The following is a 24,992-nucleotide window of genomic DNA, read 5'->3' as shown; positions in this document are numbered from 1 at the left end:
TACGGGTTAAGACGTCCTCTTCACTTTCCAGCCGAACTGTTGTGTATGAGCACTAAGGATTCGGCTGATTTTGCGGATTAATACGTTTATTTTTCGCATCACGCCAGTCAAATGGCTGCAGAAAAATCTTGCTTTATGAGGGAGAGGTGTGTGCGCCTTTTTGGAGTTTCAAAAGGTTCCCATTCACCGTGGATATTGGCCAAAACAAGCCCTACTACTGTGGGACCATTGGATTTACGAGGAAGTGAGTAAACATCTTGTTTTGTATTATGTCAAATACGAATACAGCGATTACAAAGTAAACACCACAAACTTTCTTTAAATAAAGGACTACTTACGTTTGATCATTGATAGGCATATAAAAAGCTCTCCTCATGAACATTAGCTGCACGTTAGCTGCACAACAACTGCAGCCGCCCTCCTCCGAGGAACGAACTGTAAATTGCTCTCCGCCGGGTGGTTTGTCGATCCGCGAAGACAATCGACAACCCAGTCGTCATGTCAAATAATCCAGGCTAGTTATGTGTGATTTTCCACTTCGAAGACTTTGAAACATCACTCGGTTCGGGTTAGCATGTCGGCTAGCTGTCACGCCTCTTGGTTTGTTTACATTCTCCGAAGCCGGGGAAGGGAAATGACATATGTCCGATTTAGGTGTCATAAAATAATCGTTCGGGAGGTGCGACAGTAAAGGTGAAGTCGACAGTTTGGACCGTTATGGAGTAATTTTGCCATGTCGTCCTGAATAAGTGCATTTTTATTATTTCATATTCCATTTAGCACAAGACGATTATTTGTCATGACCATGCCATTTATTTAGCTATTGGGGAAAATACTTGGATAAAAAGAATACCCTGTAAAAATATTGGAGTAGAGAGACTGAAACGATGACATTTTGTGGCTCTCTTCGTCGCGTTTTCCTCGTTCGGAATAATTCCCCCTCAACGGGCTGAATAGTAAAACCGATGAGCCCAGTCTCCCGCTGACGTCATCCACCTGTTGGGGATGCTAGAGCCCTATAATGGGAGGCGTGGCTAACCAGCAGATTAAAAGACTAATTTCTCGTCATCTGTGCTTTGCTAAATTGTTGTATATAGTCGAATTGTCTCAAAATATGATTCTAATTCACATAATAATGCTATTTAAGACTTTTTTTCTCCTGCGTATGCTCTTTTAAAGGGTTTTGGGGACAATTGGCCCTAGCCCAATTCTTTACCCTCCACTTAACTAGACACAAGGGTATTGCGATAACTAGATAGTAACCTTTGCTATGTGTGGAAGTCATTCAAAGTTGTTAAAATTGCTCCCGTTATTGCATTAGTTCCCTTCTGTCTACTTTCAACATGTGTAAGTTTTAAAACTGTTTCATGGTTTAAAGATAGATTTAAGTGAAGATTTTGCCGATTTAGAAGCATTTTAGATTAAAAAAAAAAAAAAAAAAGCCTTCCTGAGAGGTCTACTGCTTTAAGATGGCGGCTGTTTACTAACGCATGTAGTCCTTAAAACATGTTGCCAATGCAGCCGTGTCTGTCATTTGCATCTAGTTCTATAATATGTGATATCTACCGTATCATGTGGGTATAGTTTGTAGGCTATGGCTAGTCAGGTATTATTGGAGCCACCTAGCATCGCGTTTGCAACGGCGTCTTACCCACTCCTGCTCTGCTCTCTCGTCTCGTTGAGTCCGTCTCTCAGACTTTTTTTAATTCAACCAACTTAGCAACGCATAGTAACGCACACCTGCCTCAGTAACGGTAACGGCGTTGCCAAGATGAGAAAAGTAATTAATTAGATTACGCATTACTGAAAAAAATAACGCCGTTAGTAACGCCGTTATTAACAACACTGGTCACAGGTGACATACTCGAGGTTCGTGGGCCGGATCTGTCCCACCTTGTCAATTCGTCTGGCCAGCCAAAGTAAATCATGTCATCATGTTTTTTCGCTAAAATAAAATTAAAAAATAAAATGTAGTCAAGGTTTTACTATTTTTTCCATTTAACGACAACAACAACAAAAACAATTTGAACAACAATTTTATATCCGTGTGATATTTGATGGAACGTGGAACATAATGGATTGTTTCGTCTCATCGGTCAAATCCGAACTAAACATTGCCTGCCATTGTCTTACCTTGTCTTTGAGCTTCCCTGTCTTTGTCTCTCCGTTTTTTTTTTTTTTAACCACAATATATTATACTAGGGCCTTCATCTGGGTCAGAATTTTGTTCAGGAGTCAGTTTGGATTTCCATGACTGCTTCAATGATGCACACACATAAGCCTTGTGTGTGCGTCAGTTAGCCCTGACTCTGCCATGTACAGTGGGGCAAATAAGTATTTAGTCAACCACAAATTGTGCAAGTTCTCCTACTTGAAAAGATTAGAGAGGCCTGTAACTGTCAACATGGGTAAACCTCAAACTTGAGAGACAGAATGTGGAAAAAAAACTGAAAATCACATTGTTTGATTTTTAAAGAATTTGTTTCCAAATTGGAGTGGAAAATAAGTTTTGGTCACCTACAAACAAGCAAGATTTCTAGCTGTCAAAGAGGTCTAACGTCTTCTAACGAGGCTCCACTCGTTACCTGTATGAATGGCACCTGTTTTAACTCATCATCAGTATAAAAGACACCTGTCCACAATCTCAGTCAGTCACACTCCAAACTCCACTATCGCCAAGACCAAAGAGCTGTCGAAGGACACCAGAGACAAAATTGTAGACCTGCACCTAGCTGGGAAGACTGAATCTGCAATAGGTAAAACGCTTGGTGTAAAGAAATCAACTTTGGGAGCAATTATTAGAAAATGGAAGAGATACAAGACCACTGATAATCTCCCTCGATCTGGGGCTCCATGCAAGATCTCACCCCGTGGCGTCAAAATGATGACAAGAAGGGAGAGCAAAAATCTCAGAACGGCACGGAGGGACCTAGTGAATTACCTACAGAGAGCTGGGACCACAGTAACAAAGGCTACTATCAGTAACACAATGCGCCGCCAGGGACTCAAATCCTGCACTGCCAGATGTGTCCCCCTGCTGAAGCCAGTACACATCCAGGCCCATCTGCGGTTCACTAGAGAGCATTTGGATGATCCAGAAGAGGACTGGGAGAATGTGTTATGGTCAGATGAAACCAAAATAGAACCTTTTGGTAGAAACACAGGTTTTCGTGTTTGGAGGAGAAAGAATACTGAATTGCATCCAAAGAACACCATACCCACTGTGGAGCATGGGGGTGGAAACATCATGCTTTGGGGCTGTTTTTCTGCAAAGGGACCAGGACGACTGATCTGTGTAAAGGAAAGAATGAATGGGGCCATGTATCGAGAGATTTTGAGTGAAAATCTCCTTCCATCAGCAAGGGCATTGAAGATGAGATGTGGCTGGGTCTTTCAGCATGACAATGATCCCAAACACACAGCCAGGGCAACAAAGGAGTGGTTTCGTAAGAAGTATTTCAAGGTCCTGGAGTGGCCTAGCCAGTCTCCAGATCTCAACCCCATAGAAAATCTGTGGAGGGAGTCGAAAGTCGGTGTTACCCAACGACAGCCCCAAAACATCACTGCTCTAGAGATCTACATGGAGGAATGGGCCAAAAATACCAGCAACATTGTGTGAAAAGCTTGTGAAGAGTTACAGAAAACGTTTTGGCCTCCGTTATTATAAACAAAGGGTACATATCAAAGTATTGAGATAAACTTTTGATATAGACCAAATACTTATTTTCCACCATGATTTGCAAATAAATTTCTTTACAAACCAAACAATGTGATTTTCAGTTGTTTTTTTTTTCCACATTCTGTCTTTCATGGTTGAGTGGGAGAACTTGCACAATTAGTGGTTGACTAAATACTTATTTGCCCCACTGTATAAAACACCAGTGAAAAGAAAACACTTGGTGAAAAGGTGTGGTCTTGTTTTGTTGGAGTGAAATCATGCACCCACTGCGGCCTTATGTGGAATAGTTTGGAGACCACTGCACTAAAAGATACTGTAAAAAGGTTGTCCCCCAGATTGCCTGCCTGAGCGGTCCACTTTCCGACAATGCCAAGGCAGCCCTGCCCTGCAAACACTCAAGATGCTAATTGGAGCCATCCAAGTCTGTGGTTTTGCGAGTATGAATGGGAATGACTAATGAGGACCTCAATGATCACAAAAGATATGCTGATTAGAGTCAAATGATCCTTCTCAGGGTAAAAAAGTGATTTGTATCAATTGATCCACCCTTGGTAGTTCTCGTAAGACATGTGGTTTGAACCTAGCCTTTGTGTTCTTGGAGTCAGATAATGGTTACAAAAATATGAACGCTTGGCGTTTGACTGCGAGCTCTCACGCCATCACTCTACATCTACGTTCCGTCTTTCTAGGACTGAGCATTTAGTTTTACGCATCGTTGTCTGCTCGCGATGCGTGGCTCTGCGGCGTCAACTTGTATCTATGGAAACGACACCCTTTGCATAAGAAGACGTTTATGAGGGTTCCCGCTGTCCATTCAGCACCACACGTCCGCCCCATCCCCCAGTGTTTACTGTTTAAAGTCACACATGGCAATTTGGGACGGAGCAGTCAGTGGAGCAGAAAAGATATCCGATGGAAACTGGACTTTCAGTCTGTCTGGTCCACCCCTCCTCTCCTGTACCTCCATTCTTCTCGTTCACCTTTGTCCTCTTGTGTCTGCGCACGCGACTGTCCGGCAGATAGGACATGATTGAAAGATGAGGTAAGCAGTCAGAATTGCGCAGCAGCGGTTGGGATTAGACAGTCAAGCGTGGCTTTTTAATGAAAACATCCGCATCTTCCAGAAAATGATGCGAGAGCTGAAAGACTGATATTGCTCACTGGCGGCGTGACTTCTGCCCCATCTGAGCGGCTCGCTCGCCTGAACAAAGTCTCTTTTATGGAGGAGATTCGGCGGGGCGGGCCCTTAATGCACCATGGCTTGTTATACATTAGTTGGGCCAATAGAAGCTGCTTTGAATGTGAATCCAAGGAGTTAAGAGGACACCATTCATGGATGCGAAGTGCGAAACAGAAGAAAAGCCAGAGAAGTGTATATATTTTAATTGCTTGACACCTGCTACTTCTGCTGCTTTTAATTTATACGCAGTAGAGAGAGGGAGTGAGTGAGTGTGCACTTTGAATACTGATGCAACAGCCCTTTTTTGCATATGGTTTGAAAGCTCACAGACATTTTCACCGCTCGTTCTCCTCGCTCGCCACAACTTCCGAAAGTGTTCGCCGACTCCACGTTGCTAAATTTACGCCGTTGTGTTTTGGTTGCTACAGAAAAACTCCATTTGTCCTATTTTAAGCCTGCTTGTTGACGGCTTTGTGCGTGCGCGAGCGAGTCTCTCCGGAATCCGCCATTTTTTTTTTTTTTTTTGTTCTTCCCGTGACAGTCCCGCTTCTTTGATCCGTTCCTCCCCCTTTCCATTGTTACCTTCTTTCAGATTCCTCTCTGCGACAGAATCCCGTTTTCTGACGTTAAAATCAGAGCGATCCTGGTGTTTTTAAAATTCTTTGCTTGTCATCCAATTACAACTGCGCTCGTCCGCCGTGGCTTCATTTGTATGCTTCGGTGTGTTGGCGTTCAGTAAATATGCGAGGCCAAATCCTTTGCTTTCTCAACTTAGTTTACTCTTTTCTAATTCACGCTGAGGAAAACTAAAACTATTTTTCTCCCCTCCCCCCCCCAAAAAACAAGAAATATAAAGCAGCTATTGATTATTTTAGTAGTCAATTAATCGATGATAGATAGATAGGATGATAGATTCCGATCTTGTTTTTTGCTCCCGATCCGATCCCGATCGTTTTAATTTGAGTATCTGCCGATCCCGATATTTCCCGATCCGATTGATTTTTTTTTTTTTTTTTTGCTCCCGATTCAATTCAAATTTTTCCCGATCATATAGATTTTGGCAATGCATTAAGAAAAAAATGAATAAAACTCGGACGAAAATATACATTCAACATACAGTACATAAGTACTGTATTTGTTTATTATGACAATAAATCCTCAAGATGGCATTTACATTATTAACATTCTTTCTGTGAGAGGGATCCACGGATAGAAAGACTTGTAATTCTTAAAGGATAAATGTGACTTTGTATATTGTGACAAAATATTGCCATCTAGTGTATTTGTTGAGCTTTCAGTAAATGATACTGTAGCCATGCCCAAATGCATAATGGGAAGTGCAACCATGACTGTGCGTAGTGCTACCAATTGATATATCTTCTCTGCGTTAGGAAATAATAAAGGGTGTTAAGAAAAAGATCAATTACTACCTTGGTTCCCCACAGTGCTTCCCACGATATTTCTAATCGTAGGGAGAGGGATTGTAAGGCTTTAGCCATTTAAAACAAGGATCCAAAGGCTGCCAAAATTCACTCTACTCATTTTACGCTGCCTTTTAGCTCTCTATAGAGGTAAAACCGCGCCATTACAGATTGAGCACGACAATGCGTGAGTTGGTCGTGCAGGGCATTCATTAATTGCGTTAAATATTTTGACGTGATCCATTTTTTAAAAAATTCATTACCGTCGTTATCGTTATACAAAGTCACATTTATACTTTAAGAATTACAAGTCTTTCTATCCGTGGATCCCTCTCATAGAATGAATGTTAATAATGTAAATGCCATCTTGAGGATTTATTGTCATAATAAACAAATACAGTACTTATGTACTGTATGTTGAATGTATATATTCGTCTGAGTTTTATTCATTTTTTTCTTAAGGCATTGCCAAAATGTATATGATTATTATTATTAAAATTATCGGGAATGATTGGAATTGAATCGGGAGCAAAAAACAAAGCAATCGGATCAGGAAATATCGGGATCGGCAGATACCGTAATTTCCCGAATATAAGGCGCACCCGTGTATAATGCGCACCCCAAATTTACTTGTAAAATCTAGGGGAAATTATTGTACCCGTTTATAACGCGCACCCTAATTTTAGCACCAATAAATAGAAGAATACAAGAAAACCGAGCTTGTGTACAGATACAGAGATGTCATTTTACTGACTGGTGAAACACAGCTCAAGCATAGCACATTGGTAGTTCAAAACATTAACGTGAACTGACAATATTTACGGTAATAATATGATTTGACAACTTCTCCAACTTACCAGAATCTAGGAGAAAACAAAAAAGATGTGACTTTTCTTATAAAGGCTGCTGTATAACTTGCTCGTTTCCTCATGATGAATAAATGTTTCTTCCATGGATTGATACGGTAAAATGAAAGTGAGAACGTAAGTCGGAAATCCGTGAGAGCTCATAGCTGTCAGCACGACACTAGTAACAAAAGGAACTATTGTTATTTGGGTTTGAGTTTCCCGAGGGACCGATATAGTTGACGGACACAGGAAGTGTGTGTCCTTACATTTGTTATAGTCCGAATTGCGGAGCTGCAATAAACGTCGACTCAAATGAGTTCAAGAAACTAAATTCTGTGCTTTATGAAGAGTGAAAAAAGTAGAATTTAACACAGACGAAATCATTTGGCCGATTAGAGTGAAGTATTATCGAAACAAAACGGTGACGTCACGTACCGTAATGGTCGGCAACGGGTGGCCGCATACGTTTCTTCAACACAACGTGGCCGTGTCAATGAAAAAAATCGGTTTATATATATGTGTAATACATATATATTTCTGTCTCCATCCATGTACCTGTTTATAATGCGCACCATGAGTTTACCAGTTGATTTTGGGGAAAAAAAGTGCGCGTTATATTCGGGAAATTACGGTACTCAAACTAAAACGATCGGGATCGGATCGGGAGCAAAAAAACATAATCGGAACAACCCTAGTAAATAGTATAAAGTACAGACAGGGTGCACTCTGAACTGGTTGGCAGCCAGTCGCAGATGAATAAAATAATAATAGTATACAGTAAGTAAATTTTTCTTTTGGTATTACATTTGGGTGAAATATCTTATTACCTAATGGATTATAACTTTGAAAAACGGCTGCTTACTTTCACTTTGGCAGCAACAAAAACAAAAGAGCAGCATGATTAGGTTTAAAATAGGAAAAGCTATATTTAGCAACTCCATAAAACCTGTATTTATCCTTTCCTTTTTTGTTTGCTACACTTCTTTTGCCAAATTTTCCTTTTAGCACCATGCAGCACCGTGTGGTTTCATTGAATCATGCGTGATGAGCAGGAACACATTGTTCTTGAATAATTGCTGAAATGACACCAAATGAGAAGGAGGATGGCAATGAGAAGACCCTAGCAACAGGGACAGGATGAAGAACGTGTGAAGGAGGGGGTGTTGGGGGGGGGGGGATGCAGAACATCAATAAATAATGGGCCCACTGAGGAGGTGGAAATATGGGCCTCGTTATCTTTGCGCCGACGCCTTCATTTGCATGTGGAAAAATGTGGCTGCTGCTCACATTCATTGCATATGCAGACACAGTCTTGGACCAAAATGGCCTACTGTACTCCGCCTATTTATAGACGGAGTGAGTTTATTTTTTCCTCTCTCGCACATTCATAATTTTCTTTACAATTCTCACTATTAGTATTATTCGCCATCGCAGTCTGTCTGTGAGGTTGACGGCATGTGATCGCATTAGAAACTAGAGATGTCCTGATCTATCGGCATCCCGATCGATGGGGTTCAATCATGTCATTTTCAAAGTATTGGAATCGGCAAAAAAATATCGGCCATGCCTTTTTTTAATATATATATATATTTTTTTTAAATAAAACCGTTTTCTAATTGTATTTAACGTTACAGACATAATATGTTACACTCATCCAGAGTCTTTAGTTTAGGCTTAAGGTAGGGTTATCAAACTTATCCCGATAACGGCGGTAATTAATTTTTAAAAAAATGTATCACGTTAAAATATTTAACGCAATTAATGCATGCGCTGCACGACCCACTCACGCATTGTCGCTAGTGTTGTATCGGTCGCGAACGATTCGTTCTTTTTGAACGAATTGTTTTGGTGAACGAGACCGAACTAATCATCATCTGCACTGATTCGTTCTATGAAGGTGGTGCTTGTTCGCTGCGTGGGAGGGCGTTGAGCAAGCGGCAGCGTCTTTTGACATCGCACACGACCAATCAGACGCCAGCCTCATCGCGGGCAGGGGAGGGACCGGAAACAGAATCAGGGCGTTTGTCACTCACGTCCACGTGTGGCCAATAAGCAGCCAGCGTGCAGGCAGGGGGGCAAGACTGAGTTTTGTCACTTCCCGTTCAGTGACTCGGTCCTCCGGTTCCTGACCTAGCTTGCTGCTAACTTGATTTTCCAGTAATGACTATGCGGTGAATGAATCAGAAAATGAAAGGAAATGACTTTGTCACATATTTGTTAACGTGGAGCCTATCAAATGCTGCTCAAACAGATAAAAACACCACACAAATCTAGCGAGCATTGTTTAGAGTAGTACTTTTCTCAACAAACTCGTGACTGCCTATGACGACATACTATCAAATTTACAGTAATTTAAAACACGGGTAGCTACGAGGCAAGCAAAAGCTGAGCTGCGGTCGCGTGACGGCAGTGAAGCGGGCAGAGAACTGTCACTATATGGAGGCTTCATGGCAGCGATATTTACCTCATATGTGCACAGAAAAAAATATTTAGTATGGTCACCATAATACTGATTTGCAATGAAACTGTATATACATGCCAATTTTTTCCGAGTGTTTTATTTTTTTTTTCGTGTCAGCGTGTTGGGTGTTGGTTGGTTTGACAAATTATGTCAATCCGTCCATCATGTGCTACTCAAGCGCCCAAAACAACGCACGCAGACACGGGAGATGTCGCAATATGTCTACATTTTTCTTAACAGACTAATGAGAGTAGAAAGGCGACATCGTAAAGAGCTAACAATTATTTCTCGTCAGCATTTGACGATCTGAGATGCGGGGACGACAGGGGAGCTGACCGGATTATTTTATTTATTAATACCAGTGCAAAAAAACAATATGATCACCATAATACTGATTTGCAATGAAACTGTATATACATGTAATTTTTTTCCGAGTGTTTTTTTTTTTTTTTTTTCTTCGTGTCAGGTGTTGGTTGGTTTGACAAATTATGTCAATCCGTCCATCATGTGCTACTCAAGCGCCCAAAAACAAAGCACGCGGACACGGGAGATGTCGCAATATGTCTACATTTTTCTTAACAGACTAATGAGAGTAGAAAGGCGACATCGTAAAGAGCAAACAATTATTTCTCGTCAGCATTTGACGATCTGAGATGCGGGGAAGACAGGGGAGCTGACCGGATTATTTTATTTATTAATACCAGTGCAAAAATTCAACACGATCATCTTAATACTAAAAAACAAAAATACAACAGAGCGAGATGTAAATATGATGTGTTGGTCGTTCCATATTCAGAAATTAAACTTTCGATGTATTTTTATTTTCGTGACAGCAAACATGCTGTATATGTGATTGTATGTGTGATCAAGAACCTGCTAAAGAAAGTCCGTGCGCCCCCGCCCCCTACTCCCCTCACAAAAGGAAAATGTTTAACCGTGTCCTAAATCGAAATGCAAGCACGAGCCATGACTTTGAGCCCATAGAACTAGAACAGACGACGCGGAAGTTCTCCCTCGCTTTTGCAGCAGCAGGAGGGAGACGAGGCTGTCTGTGAAAGCAGAATGATACCGCCTGTCACTCATTTCTGAAACTACGACGAGTGGTCAATGTGGAAGAGAGGGAGGGACCAAGCAATGTCACTTCCCGTTCAGTTATACTGCGAAGCGGTCTTTGGTGATTCGTTCGGCAACGTCACTTCCCGTTCAGTAACCGAACGATTCGTTTGGGCGGGGAGGGAGATGAGGGGGGCGAACGATTCGTTGAACGATTTGTTTGAACGAATCTTTTTACTGAACGAACCGGAATGGATTTGTTTGCTCAAGTGAACGACAAATCTCGTCACTAATTGTCGCGCTCAATCTGTAATGGTGCCGTTTTACCTAAATAGAGAGATAAAAGGCAGCGTCAATTGAGTAGAGTGAATTTTGGCAGCCTTTGGAGCCTTTTTTTAATTGGCTAAAGCCTTACAATCCCACTCCCTACGATTAGAAATATCATGGGAAGCAATGTGGGGAAGCAAGGTAGCAATTGTTCTTTTCCTTAACCCCTTATGTTATTTCCCAATGCAGAGAAGATATATCAATTGGTAGCACTACGCACAGTCATGGTTGCACTTCCCATCATGCATTTGGGCATGGCTACAGTATCATTTACTGAAAGCTCACCAAATACACTAGATGGCAATATTTAGTCACAATATACAAAGTCATAGGTCTTTCTATCCGTGGATCCCTCTCACAGAAAGAATGTTAATAATGTAAATGCCATCTTGAGGATTTATTGTCATAATAAACAAATACAGTACTTATGTACTGTATGCTGAATGTATATATTCGTCCGAGTTTTATTCATTTTTTTCTTAATGCATTGCCAAAATGTATATGATTGGGAAAAATTATCGGGAATGGTTGGAATTGAATCGGGAGCAAAAAAAAGCAATCGGATAGGGAAATATCGGGATCGGCAGATACTCAAATTAAAACGATCGGGAGCAAAAAAACATGATCGGAACAAGTTCTATTTATTTTATATTAGTTGTGTTACAGTAATACAAACAGTCAAACAGTAAATACGAGAAACGATACTATTCCCTGATTGTTTATATTAAGTGTGTTAGAGTAATACAAACAGTCGATCGGTAAATACGAGAAAAGATACAATTCCCTTCAGTTACTATGCGTTACTATGTTGGTTGAATGACACGAGAAATGTCTGAGAGACAGAGAGAGCAGAGCGGGAGAGGTGAGGAGGGATAGAAGGTTGTGACGCCGTTACAAAGGCGATGCTAGGTGACTCGAAACATTAGCATAGCATTTGCGTTCTCGCTAGCATTAGCATTTAAGGTGGCGAGCGTCATGTTAAACGGTCGGGAAACTTTTTAGATTCAGTTTGTGGCATTCAGGTGTGTACAATTACAGTGGTATGAAAAGGTATCTGAATTTTGGAATTTCTCACATTTCTGCACAAAATCACCATCGAATGTGATGTGATCTTTGTCAAAATCACACGGATGATAAAACAATGTCAGCGTTAACTAAAACCACCGAAACATTTATCAGGTTTTCATATTTTAATGAGGATAGTATGCAAACAAAGTCACAAGTCTTTCTATCCGTGGATCCCTCTCACAGAAGAATGTTAATCATGTAAATGCCATCTTGAGGATTTATTGTCATAATAAACAAATACAGTACTTATGTACTGTATGTTGAATGTATATATTCGTCCGAGTTTTATTCATTTTTTTCTTAATGCATTGCCAAAATGTATATGATCGGGAAAAATTATCGGGAATGGTTAGAATTGAATCGGGAGCAAAAAAAAGCAATCGGTTCGGGAAATATCGGGATCGGCAGATACTCAAACTAAAACAATCGGGATCGGATCATGAGCAAAAAAACATGATCGGAACAACCCTATTAGAAACAGAACTAAAGATGACATTTTATTGAGCGGTGGTGGGTCAATACAGTTAATTATTTGCCAGAATACTGTCGGAGATCGTCTTCTTTTAAGTGCTATCCGCAAATTATCGTCCCCTTTCAATCAGCGGTTCATCAGGAGGATCATAAAATGTAAATTGTATTCAAATAAGGGCTGTCAAATTTACCGGGATGGGTGAAATGGGTGAAATTAGTTTTTTAAATTAACCACGTTAAAATACAGTGGGGAGAACAAGTATTTGATACACTGCCAATGTGTATCAAATACTTGTTCTCCCCACTGTATTTGACGCAATTAACGCATGCACGGAATGACCCGTTCATGCGTTGTCTCAAACAGTTTACAATGACGCTGTTTTGGCACATTGAGAGCGAAAAGGCAGAGAAATGCAAGTGGACGCAAGTGTTCATTGGACTGCACCTTTTATTGGCTTTAGCTTTGGCAGCCACTACAGTCATGGTTGCCCAACTTCCCATCATGCATTTGGGCGGAGCAAAGACGAGCAGTTTTCTTAGCACTCTTAATTGAACACAACGCAGAACATATTTGTTTTACATAATTTCCGGGTCGCTCTTTTGCGAAATTTTGTTTCCGGGTTCGCAGTGAGTCAGCAACACGCACACTTTTGCGAAATATACAATGTTTAATGTAGAAAAGGGAAGAAAACAAGAACAACAATAACGCTAGATATAGATTGTCACTTCTAAAATCCCCACGTTACTGTTAAAGCACATAAGATATTCCTTTGAGCAATCAAAACTCTTACAGTTGACAAGCGGGCGGAGAGCCGACACCCCGGTAGAGCTGCAGAGGAATACAAGCTGGGCGTCCATATTAGGGTTGTCCCGATCCGATATTTGGATCGGATCGACCGCCGATATGTGCAAAAAAATGCGCGTCGTATCGGATCGGCTGACATGGCAAAATTCCGATCCAGACTCCCGATCCAGTTTTTTGAGAATCCGGTTTTCCAGCGCACCAATTTACATAATCCATTCCAGTTTTTGCTTTGGTTTCCCTAAAATCCGGTCCGCATTTTATGGCACACCTTCATTTTTTTAAAGCCTTGGTACAATTGTTCAAGAGCAGAGAACTGATGCGGAGTTGAGTGTTTATTTTCCACGGAGGTTGTTTGTGCATTTTGCTTATTTAAGACAGTTTACAATATTATTTGCAAGTTTTACTGACTGAATATGCCATTTATGTTTTGTGTTTATCACTGAATAAACTGGTCAGTTTCTTGTTACCAACCATTGTGTTATTCAAATTCACCTAATTCAGGTGGCTAGTTGTTATCAAGAGTACTAAAACCCTTTTCAACATGAGTCTGACAACTAAGTAAGTAGGCTAAATAACTTTAAACTTTAATACATGCTCGGATAGGCCGGTATCGGCCAGTATCGGATCGGCAAGAACCTGGATCGGGACATCCCTAGTCCGTATACTAACCGTATAGTCCCTTCCCTCAGATGACGAGCCACTTGCCCAATGGTATCGTTACACATGTTTTAAGATCCACTGGTATCATTACACGTGATTTGACACATGTTTAACAATCACACATCACAATGACATCAAAGTGGCGAGGAAAACGAGGTAAAGGGAATCATACATCACAAGGACGCCAAAGTGTCGAAGATAACAAGCTTACAGTCATAAAAAGGGAATCATCACAATATGCTGGTACAGTCACGAAGGGTATCAACGCAATATGCTGAGTCATAAAAGGGAATCATCACAGTATGCTGATACAGTCACAAAGAAAATCATCACAATATGAGGAATCACTCCGGGTCATATTACATTTCTCCCATCAATATTGTATACCATTTGCAGCCACTACTGACAGTCATGGTTGCCCAACTTCCCATCATGCATTTGGGCGGAGCAGGAGACATTCTTTTTCTTAACACGCCTAACTGAAAACAATGCAGAACATACTGTATACCATTTGCAGCCACCACTGACGGTCATGGTTGCCCAACTTCCCATCATGCATTTGACCGCTCGGCGACGTCAACAATAGCGAGCTATTAGTTTATTTTTTGATTGAAATTTTTACAAATTTTATCAAAACGAAAACATTAAGAGGGCTTTTAATATAAAATTTCTATAACTTGTACTAACATTTATCTTTTAAGAACTAACGTTAATGCCATCTTGTTGATTTATTGTTATAATAAACAAATACAGTACTTATGCACCGTATGTTGAACGTATATATCCGTCTTGTGTCTTTCCATTCCAACAACAATTCACAGAAAAATGTGGCATATTTTAGAGATGGTTTGAATTGCGATTAATTACAATTAATTCATTTTTAAGCTGTGATTAACTCGATTAAAAATTGTAATCGTTTGACAGCCCTAATTCAAATACATTAGTTCACAATCAAATATTCTGAAATATGAATAGATGTTCACCCTTGGAAATTCTTTTTTGTCCCCGCTAATGGGTTTTATTAAGGCTCAAATGGACCTTATGCAAAATTCCAACAATGTCAGCTCTCCTGGAGGCTACACAGCTTCTTTCTGGATGAACAGACTCTTTATAGAGCCATTTACGTAGAGTTAAAATGCATGCAGTTAACCAAAGCAAGTCTTAATAGTTCTGAGTTTTAGATACAGTTCAGTAAATGCTGCTCTCTTAGCTTCTTTGGTATAAACTAGCATAACAATTCTCATAGCTTAGATACCAAGAAAATAATAAGTCTTATGTGACTATAAATTATACCTGGACAATAATTTTGAGTTTGCGCTTTTAAGGTGGACAATTCAAATAAAATTAATTATCAATTTGAGGTATTTTTTTCTTTTAGCAATGAGTCAAGGTTGTAGGTTTGGTCTCAACATTGGTAGGAACGATATAACAGCATAACCTGCATGTACACTTTTTGCTAGGGACAGGACATTAATAAGACCAAACAGATTGGGTGAACGGGATACATGAACCAAGATCTATGAACCTAATTAATTGATAGGCTAAATAATCAATGCAAAATAAATCTGTATCGACTCATATGTATTAGTTCATGTGTAACATCATTCGATTCAAACCTTTGTTTTCAAAACCAATAAAGAAAATTTTTTAAAACTTCCACAATATATGTCTGGATTTTTTAAAAATTTATTTTTATTTTTTTTAGCAAATTTGAATTGCAATATTTGAACAGAATTTAAATTATATGAACATACACAATAATCTTCTAACTATCCAGGAATGCAAAAAAAATAAACAAATGTCTGAAGACCACTCAACATTGTCTAAATAAAGAAATTAAACACTGAAAAAAACGTCTTCGTTAGGGAATACCAAAAATAAATAAAAACTACTCCAGTTTTGCAGGTTAGAAAATTCATGCAGTTTAATGTTATGCTAACTCTGATGCAGGTCAGGCTTGCAGTAGCAAAATTAGGTGCAGTGTACATGGCAACTCTGCGACACAAAGACTGAGTAGCTGAATCGCCTCACGTGCATGGTGTCGGCGAAGACAATCCTGCCTCCAAAGTGGAAGAATTCAAATGCGGGGGATTGAAGGGGGCTTGCTCCGCATGAATATCAAAAGCTCCCGCGGCGCTAGAAAGCGCCGATAACGTCAGCACTCGTACACGTCACATTGGGCAAACAATAAAAACAGCAAATATGGCGGAATGTCGGCTTTAATCTGCTGTTTTAATAATATTTTTAAATATGTTGAATCATGAATGTTTCCATTTTTGTGCCTTTTTGAACAAAAGAAAAATGTCATTGCTTCGAGTGGGCGGGCATATTTTTTTTCCGGGCTGAGGAACTTGTTGGGGTCAAAGTGCATCATTCGCTGTCGCCTTGTAAATCTGCACTGCCCCCTAGGGCCTGGCATGAATACTACATCGTTTTCATTCAGAGTTTCAACATTGTTCGAATGGAGACGGGCCAATATAAATATAAATTTTGTGGCACCCAGGTGCGTATAATTAATTGAAAATAATGTGCCATTTTTCTGCTGAATGTGTATTATCACGTGATAGATTTGCTGATGCTTGTAGACACAACAATATGTGCCCGTCTGTCAATGTTTCTTCAAAATAAATGGAACTTGGAAACCTTTTTTTTTTTTTTTTATGTTTGGAGTGAAACTTTTGAATTTTACAGACAAAAATACTGAGTAAACGTCAAGTAAAACTAGACGAAATTAGTCTGAGCTATCGTCAACAAAAACTGGATGAAAGCACATTTTGAAATGACTAAAATAGCACTAAGACTAATAAGTAGAGATGTCCCGATCGATCGGGTCCGATCACGTCATTTTCAAAGTATCAGAATCGGCAAAAAAACATCGGCCATGCCTTTTTTTAATATATGTATTTCTTTTAATTAAATCGTTTTCAAATTTACCGTTACAGACATAATATGTTACACTCATCCAGAGTATTTAGTTAAGGCTTAAGGTAGGGTTATCAAATTTATCCCGATAACGGCGGTAATTAATTTTTTAAAAAATGTGTCACATTAATAAATTTAATGCAATTAATGCATGCGCTGCACGACCCACTCACGCATTGGCGCGCTCAATTTGTAATGGCACCATTTTACCTATATAGAGAGATAAAAGGCAGCGTAAAATGAGTAGAGTGAGCTTTGGCAGCCTGTGGAGCCTTTTTTTAATAGGCTAAAGCCTTACAATCCCTCTCCCTATGATTAGAAATATCATGGGAAGCAAGGTAGCAATTGATCTTTTTCTTAACACCTTATGTTAGTTCCCAATACAGAGAAGATATATCCCTTGGTAGCACTACGCACAGTCATGGTTCTACTTCCCATCATGCATTTGGGCATGCCTGCAGTATCATTTACTGAAAGTTCAACAAATACACTAGATGGCAATATTTAGTCACAATATACAAGGTCACAAGTCTTTCTATCCGTGGATCCCTCTCACAGAAAGAATGTTGATAATGTAAATGCCATCTTGAGGATTTATTGTCATAATAAACAAATACTGAATGCGAATATTGAATGTACTGTATGTTAAATGTATATGTTCGTCTGAGTTTTATTCATTTTTTTTCTCAATGCATTGCCAAAATGTATATGATCGGGAAAAATTATCGAGAATGATTGGAATCGGGAGCAAAAAAAAAAACAAAAAAAAGCAATCAGATCGGGAAATATCGGGATAGGCAGGCAGATACTCAAACTGAAACCATCGGGATCGGATCGGGAGCAAAAAAAAAACATGACCGGAACAACCCTACTAATAAGTATTATCGTTCAAAACGACCAAGACTGAGACGAAAATTAAAAAGGCTGCCAAAAACAACAGTTTCACCCGGATGTCTGTCACCGTTAATGGCAGTGAATGAGTTAAAAATCTGGGTGGGTGAGTTGGCTCGGTTTCTCGTTAGCTTGTCAAGTAAGCATGAATAAAAGCTGAGGGAGCGCAGTGATTTAGTAATTAATATTTTACTGTGTCTGCCACTCTGCTTGGAGACTGCGAGTCGCGGGCTGCGTCACTGAGATGAGCGGAATGACGGGAGAGAGTTGACTAATGAGCCTTGTCTATTAAATAGATTAATTTTGCCTCTCGCCTCAGATGGACAGTAAGGGAAATCGAGATTGAATCGGCAGATAGGACCAATTCGGTGTGTTGCTACAAATGGCAGAAATGGCGCTTTGACACATCCTGCTAATCTCGCTCTCGCTATGCTGTTTTGACAAGCCACTTGTCAGTGTTGTGGGAGTAGTGCTTTCAAAGTAGTCATTATCCTGTGAGACTTCTTTGCAGGGGGCCAAACAAAGGCGGCGGGGAAATTGTAGCTTTCCTCTACTCAAAGGGTCAAACAAATGGAAACACGGAGTCAATGAGTGCACATTTTTAACAACGTGGTTTGTTTTTCTTTTACAGGTAACCGCTTCTTGCTGACCTCCTTTGGGGCTCTGTACATCTCAGAAGTTCAGAAGGAGGATGGCCTCTCCACATACCGGTGCATTACCAGGCATAAATACAGCGGGGAGACACGCCAAAGCAATGGGGCCAGGCTGTCAGTCATGGGTGAGATGACTTCTGCTTTTCTTTCGAAATCAGACAGAGGCTGGGCTAGTGGAGAGGCAAGCCCAGCAGTTGCTCGGGGCCCCGGTTAAGAAAGGGGCCCTCGAGTGCTGCCAAAATTTACTCCACAGAAACAATAAGAATTGGCCGTTTGAAATGACGCCGTTGTAGCAAATCCCTCTAGGACCCAACAAATTTAGTGAAAATTGAAACTTAGCTGTATAATTTTAACTAGAGATGTCCCGATCACGTCATTTTCAAAGTATCGGAATCGACAAAAAAAACATCGGCTATGCCTTTTTTTATATATACATATTTTTTAATTACATCGTTTTCTAATTGTATTTAACGTTACAGACATATGTTACACTCATCCAGTCTTTAGTTTAGGCTTAAGGTAGGGTTATCAAATTTATCGCGTTAACGGCGGTAATTCATTTTTTTAAAATTAATCACTTTAAAATATTATATACTCACGCATTGTCGCGTTCAATCTATAATGGCGCTGTTTTACCTATATATATAGAGCTAAAAGGCAGCGTAAAATGAGTAGAGTGAATTTTGGCAGCCTTTGGAGCCTTATTTTAATTGGCTAAAGCCTTACACTCCCTCTCCCTACGATTAGAAATATCGTGGGAAGCAATGTGGGGAAGAAAGGTAGTAATTGATCTTTTTCTTAACACCCTATGTTATTTCCCAACGCAGAGAAGAAATATCAATTGGTACCAGTACGCACAGTCGTGGTTGCACTTCCCATCATGCATTTGGCCAGAACAGTTAAATGGCTACAGTATCATTTACTGAAAGCTCAACAAATACACTAGATGGCAATATTTAGTCACAATATACAAAGTCACATTTATCCTTTAATAAATACAAGTCTTTCTATCCGTGGAAAGAATGTTAATAATGTAAATGCCATCTTGAAGATTTATTGTCATAATAAACAAATACAGTACTTATGTACTGTATGTTGAATGTATATATTCGTCCGAGTTTTATTCATTTTTTTCTTAATGCATTGCCAAAATGTATATGATCGGAAAAAATTATCGGGAATGATTGAAATTGAATCGGGAGCAAAAAAAAGCAATCGCATCGGCAAATATCGGGATCGGCAGATTCTCAGACTAAAAGGATCGGGATCGGATCGGGAGCAAAAAAACATGATCGGAACAACCCTAGTTATTAGCAATTGTTTCTACAAAATGGATAAGCGACAAGACTTTTGTCAGGGACTGTGTTCCCTTCAAAACGAATGCAAACTCAATTTTGCAAATGTTTCTGTTTTCATGTCCCAAAATAATCTTTCAGACCCCAATGAGTCCTCACCCACCATCCTGGACAGCTTCCAAGGAGGCGAGGTGTATGCAGGCCAGAGTATCGAGCTCCCGTGCATAGCAGGAGGCTACCCCAGCCCCGCTGTGCGTTGGCTGAAAGACGGCCGCCCGCTGCCGTCGGACGCCCGCTGGACACGGCGTTTGACGGGCTTGACCATCAGCGACCTGCGCCAGGAAGACAGCGGCAACTACGCGTGTGAAGTCACCAACAGCTTCGGCTCTAAGGAAGTGTCCGGACAGCTCCACATCATAGGTGTGTGTCAGCGCCACACATACGCAAACACATTATCTGACACTCTTCTAGCTGGCTGGCAGTCGATTTCATTCACACACTATTCCCTTTTTTGCTTTCGGGCACACGTACAGTCTGAGTGTGTCTGTAACAAACGTGAGAGCTACTGTATATTGCCCCAACATGTCAGGTCTCAAAATGTGCGACAGGGATGTAATTTACTGAGAGTGAAGCCATAACGCAGCTGCCAGCACAAGTCAGCATCACTGAGGAGGAGTGTGAGAAAGACGCGAGGGGTCAACAACAAGATGAGCAGGCGGCACACCGGGGCTAGGCCATTGTGACATCATCAATAAACGATAATAATAGTGTAGGACAGTGTGGTGAAAAGTGCCTAAGCATACAAGTAAACAAAGGCGAGACGGGGAGAGAACGGAGAGACGGTCACCGTGCCGGCGGGCACGTCATGGCGGCGCGCTGTGTGACTCTGACAGGGCGGGGGGGTCGCTCGGAAGGCACAGCGATGCCCCCCAGCCAACGCGCACCACCAGCTGCCTGCCTTATTGCTCACTGACATTTGCACACATACAGAAGTGGACATAGATGCGAAGTGATATCTCCAGCTGCTTTTTAATGAGTGCGTCCAGCTGATTGAGTCACCGCTGCTGATTGTGCTCTCGCTCACTTTTTGCTAGAATGGTCCGATAATGACTTTTTAACTGATAACCGATATGCCGATATTGTCTGACTCCGAAAATCCGATAACGGAACTTAACATATTATGACTAATTCATAGACTTCATAATGTATTGACGGGACACGAGGTCGATAAATAAGGGGCCTGCATTGTTAAAAGCTGACCGAGTGGAATCACAGACAAAAATAGCTTTTTTCGTTGAAAATTCTTGTGAATAAATGCTTAAATCCTTAAATTCTTTATAGATATGGATGTAAAACAGTCTAGATGTTTTGTTAAAAGGAAAAAAAAAAACATGCAGTTAGCGATTATTTCACGTAAATATGTCGAAGTACAATGCTAGTCTGTTAGTGAATGAAGCTAGCGGCCGCCTGATGTAAACAGAGCTTTTCCGGTGAAAATTCTTGTGAATAAATGCTTAATTCCCCAAATTCTTTATAGATATGGACGTAAAACAGTCTCGATTCTTGGCTAAAAGCAACAACAACAAAAAAGTGTAATTCGCGTTTATTTTATTTTACTGAATGTAGCTAGCGGCTGCTTGATGTAATCGGAGCTTTTCCGGTGAAAATTCTTGTGAATGAATGCTTAAATCTCTGAATTCTTCATTGATATGGACTATAAGAGTCTGGATTCTTGAGTAAAAGCAAAAAAAAAAAAAAAAAAACGTGCAGTTAGCATTTATTTAACGTGAATATGTTGAAGTACAATGCTAGTCTTTTAGTGAATGTAGCTAGTGGCCGTCTAATGTAAAAAGCTTTTCCTGTGAAAATTCTTGTGAATAAATGCTTAAATCCTCGAATTCTTCATAGATATGGACGTATAAGAGTCTGGATTCTTGGTTAAAAGCAAAAAACCGTGCATTTAGCATTTATTTAACGTGAATATGTTGAAGTACAATGCTAGTCTTTTAGTGAATGTAGCTAGCAGCCGCCTGATGTAAACAGAGCTTTTCTGGTGAAAATTCTTGTTAATAAATGCTTCATTTCCCGAATTCTATATTTATATGGACCTAAAACAGGCTTGATTCTTGGCTAAAAGCAAAAAAAAAAAAAAAGTGTAATTCACGTTTATTTTACGTAAATATGTCGAAGTACAATGCTAGTCTGTTAGTGAATGAAGCTTTTCCGGTCAAACTTATTGTGAATAAATGCTTAAATCCCCGAATTCTTTATAGAAATAGACGTAAAAAAGTCTCGATTCTTGGTTAAAAGCAAAAAACTGTGTAGTTAGCGTTTATTTTACCTAAATATGTCGAAGTACAATGCTAGTCTGTTAGTGAATGTAGCTAGCGCCCGCATGATGTAAACAGAGCTTTTCCGGTGAAAATTCTTGTTAATAAATGCTTAATTCCCTGAATTCTTTATAGATATGGATGTAAAACAGTCTCGATTCTTGGCTAAAAGCAAAAAAAAAAAAAAAAGTGTAATTAGCGTTTATTTTACGTAAATATGTCGAAGTACAATGTTAGTCTGTTCGTGAATGTAGCTAGCGCCCGCATGATGTAAACAGAGCTTTTCCGGTGAAAATTCTTGTGAATAAATGCTTAAATCCCCAAATTCTTAATAGATATGGACATAAAACAGGCTCGAGTCTTGGTTAAAAGCAAAAAAAAAAAAAAAAACGTGCAGTTAGCGTTTACGTAAATATGTCGAAGTACAATGCTAGTCTGTTAGTGAATGTAGCTAGCAGCCGTATGATGTAAACAGAGCTTTTCTGGTTAAAATTATTTTGAATAAATGCTTAAATTTAGGAATTCTTTATAGATATGGACGTAAAACAGTTTGGATTCTTGGTTAAAAGCAAAAAAAAAAAAAAAAACATGCATCGAGAGTTTATTTTACGAAAATATGTTGAAGTACAATGCTAGTCTGTTAGTGAACGTAGTTAGTGGCCGCCTGATGTAAACAGAGCTTTTCCGGTGAAAATTCTTGTGAATAAATGCTTAAATCCCCAAATTCTTCATAGAAATGGACGTATAAGTCTTGATTCTTGGTTCAAAGCAAAAAAACGTGCAGTTAGCATTTATTTAACGTGAATATGTCAAAGTACAATGCTAGTCTGTTAGTGAACGTGGCTAGCGGCCGCCTGATGTAAACAGAGCTTTTCCGGTGAAAATTCTTGTGAATAAATGCTTAAATCCCCAAATTCTTCATAGAAATGGACGTATAAGAGTCTCGATTCTTGGTTCAAAGCAAAAAAAAATGCACAGTTAGCATTTATTTAACGTGAATATGTCAAAGTACAATGCTAGTCTGTTAGTGAATGTAGCTAGCGGCCGCCTGATATAAAACAGCTTTTCCGGTTAAAATTCTTGTGAATAAATGCTTAAATACCTGAATTCTTTATTGATATGGACCAAACACATTGATAAGCCACTTAATTTTTTTCAGCGAAAACATACCAAATGTTGCCAACAATCGTCCCGCTTTGTCAGTGTTACATCAGTAAACCAGCGAGCACTGTTAGCATCATTTCAAGTGGCATACCAAGTTGCTCAGTGCAAAATAATCCCACACGATAACAAAGGAGCTTATACCGCGTGCAGCAAAAATTGTCGTTTTGTTCTGCTAATTTTTTTTTTTTTTTTTTTCAAAATTGTTTGGCTAATTGTTGCTAATCAACTTCAATGTATTATTCATAGATTTTATTCAATTTTGTGATTCAGTAGCAAATGGTCAAAAAATGTACGTTGAGTGTATTCTTACAGTTTGGATGTGACTTTTATTATGGGAAAACAATGCTAATAAAGTTTTTATTGTAAGTTGATCTATATTATTTTTTTCTTTAATATTAAAAAGGACACAATGTTATAAAGAGGTGTACTTATAATAATAAGTAACAGAAAATAATTGATATGCACTGACCTAACCCAAATATAAGGTTTTTTTTAAAAGTCAAATCCCACCCCCCTTTTTTTTTAACAATGTAACAATAGCTAAATTTAAACCACAAATTCATTCATTGTCACACTATATTGTGATAACTCATACTGACTTACCATATCTTAATTCATTCATTTATTACATCCCTCTTTCAGATCCACTTCGAGTGACCTTATCACCCAAGAACTTGAAAACGGGAATTAGCAGCACACTCTTCTTCACCTGCACTGTGGAGGGTTCTCCGGAATACACCATCAACTGGTACCGAAACACGGAACCCATCTTCCCCGACCAGCACATCTCCATCCAGGGTCAACACAATGACACGCTGCAGATCACTGCAGCTCAGAAGTTCCACTCTGGGGCTTACCAGTGCTTTGCTTCCCGCAAGGGCCACACATCTCAGGACTTTTCCATCATTCTGCTTGAGGGTATGTCAGAGGTGAAACTAACAATTTCAGAGATGATGATCCAATTATAGAGGGATCCAATTATAGAGGGATCACACTCCTTAGCCTCCCCGGTTAAGTCTATTCATGGGTGCTGGACTTTCCGTCGGAAAGTCGAATCTTGGATTCAGTAGGAGCAGTGTGGTTTTCGTCCCGGCCGTGGAACAGTAGACCAGCTCTACACCTTCGGCAGGGTCCTCGAGGGTGCATGGGAGTTCGCCCAACCTTGTCTACTTGTGTTTTGTACATCTTGAGAAGGCGTTCGACCGTGTACCTCGGGGAGTCCTGTGAAGGATGCTCCGGTAGTACGGGGTACCGAGCCCCTTGGTAAGGGCTGTTCTGTTCCTGTACGACCGGTGTCAGAGTTTGGTCCGCATTGCCGGCAATCAGTCGAATTCGTTCCCAGTGAGGGTTAACCTCCCCCAAGGCTGCCCTTTGTCACAGATTCTGTTCAATAATTTTTATACACAGAATTTCTTGGCGCAGCCGAAGCGTTAAGGGGGTCCGGTTTGGTGGCCTCAGCATTGCATCTCTGCTTTTTGCAGATGATGTGGTGCTGTTGGCTTCATCAAACCGTGACCTCCAACTCTCACTGGAGCGGTTCGCAGTCAAGTGTGAAGCGGTTGGAATGAAGATCAGCACCTCCAAATCTGAGACCATGGTCCTCAGTCAGAAAAGGGTGGAGTGCCCTTTGAGATCCTGCCCCAAGTGGGGGTGTTCAAGTATCTTAGGGGTCTTGTTCACGAGTGAGGGTAGGAGGGAGCGGGAGATCGACAGGCGGATCGGTGCAGCGTCTGCAGTAATGCGAACTCTGCATTGGTTCGTAGT

The 24,992-nt window shown here is 40.1% G+C and overlaps 1 protein-coding gene across 3 annotated transcripts in view; it reads left to right on the top strand.

Moving 5' to 3' along the window:
• LOC130906198 (cell adhesion molecule DSCAML1-like) overlaps window positions 1-24,992 on the top strand; it is a 148,904-nt gene that overhangs the window by 58,257 nt on the left and 65,655 nt on the right. For all 3 annotated transcript variants that reach the window (XM_057820233.1, XM_057820234.1, XM_057820235.1), the window contains exons 4-6: window positions 18,418-18,564; window positions 19,876-20,154; window positions 23,871-24,146. In XM_057820233.1, coding sequence (XP_057676216.1) covers window positions 18,418-18,564; window positions 19,876-20,154; window positions 23,871-24,146 — 702 coding nt within the window. The remainder of the gene's footprint in view (window positions 1-18,417; window positions 18,565-19,875; window positions 20,155-23,870; window positions 24,147-24,992) is intronic.

Source organism: Corythoichthys intestinalis, chromosome 18 (genome assembly GCF_030265065.1).
Source record: "Corythoichthys intestinalis isolate RoL2023-P3 chromosome 18, ASM3026506v1, whole genome shotgun sequence".
NCBI classification, from domain to species: domain Eukaryota; kingdom Metazoa; phylum Chordata; class Actinopteri; order Syngnathiformes; family Syngnathidae; genus Corythoichthys; species Corythoichthys intestinalis.
Note: the sequence above shows the minus strand (reverse complement) of the source record. Positions and strands in the feature narration are given on the sequence as shown.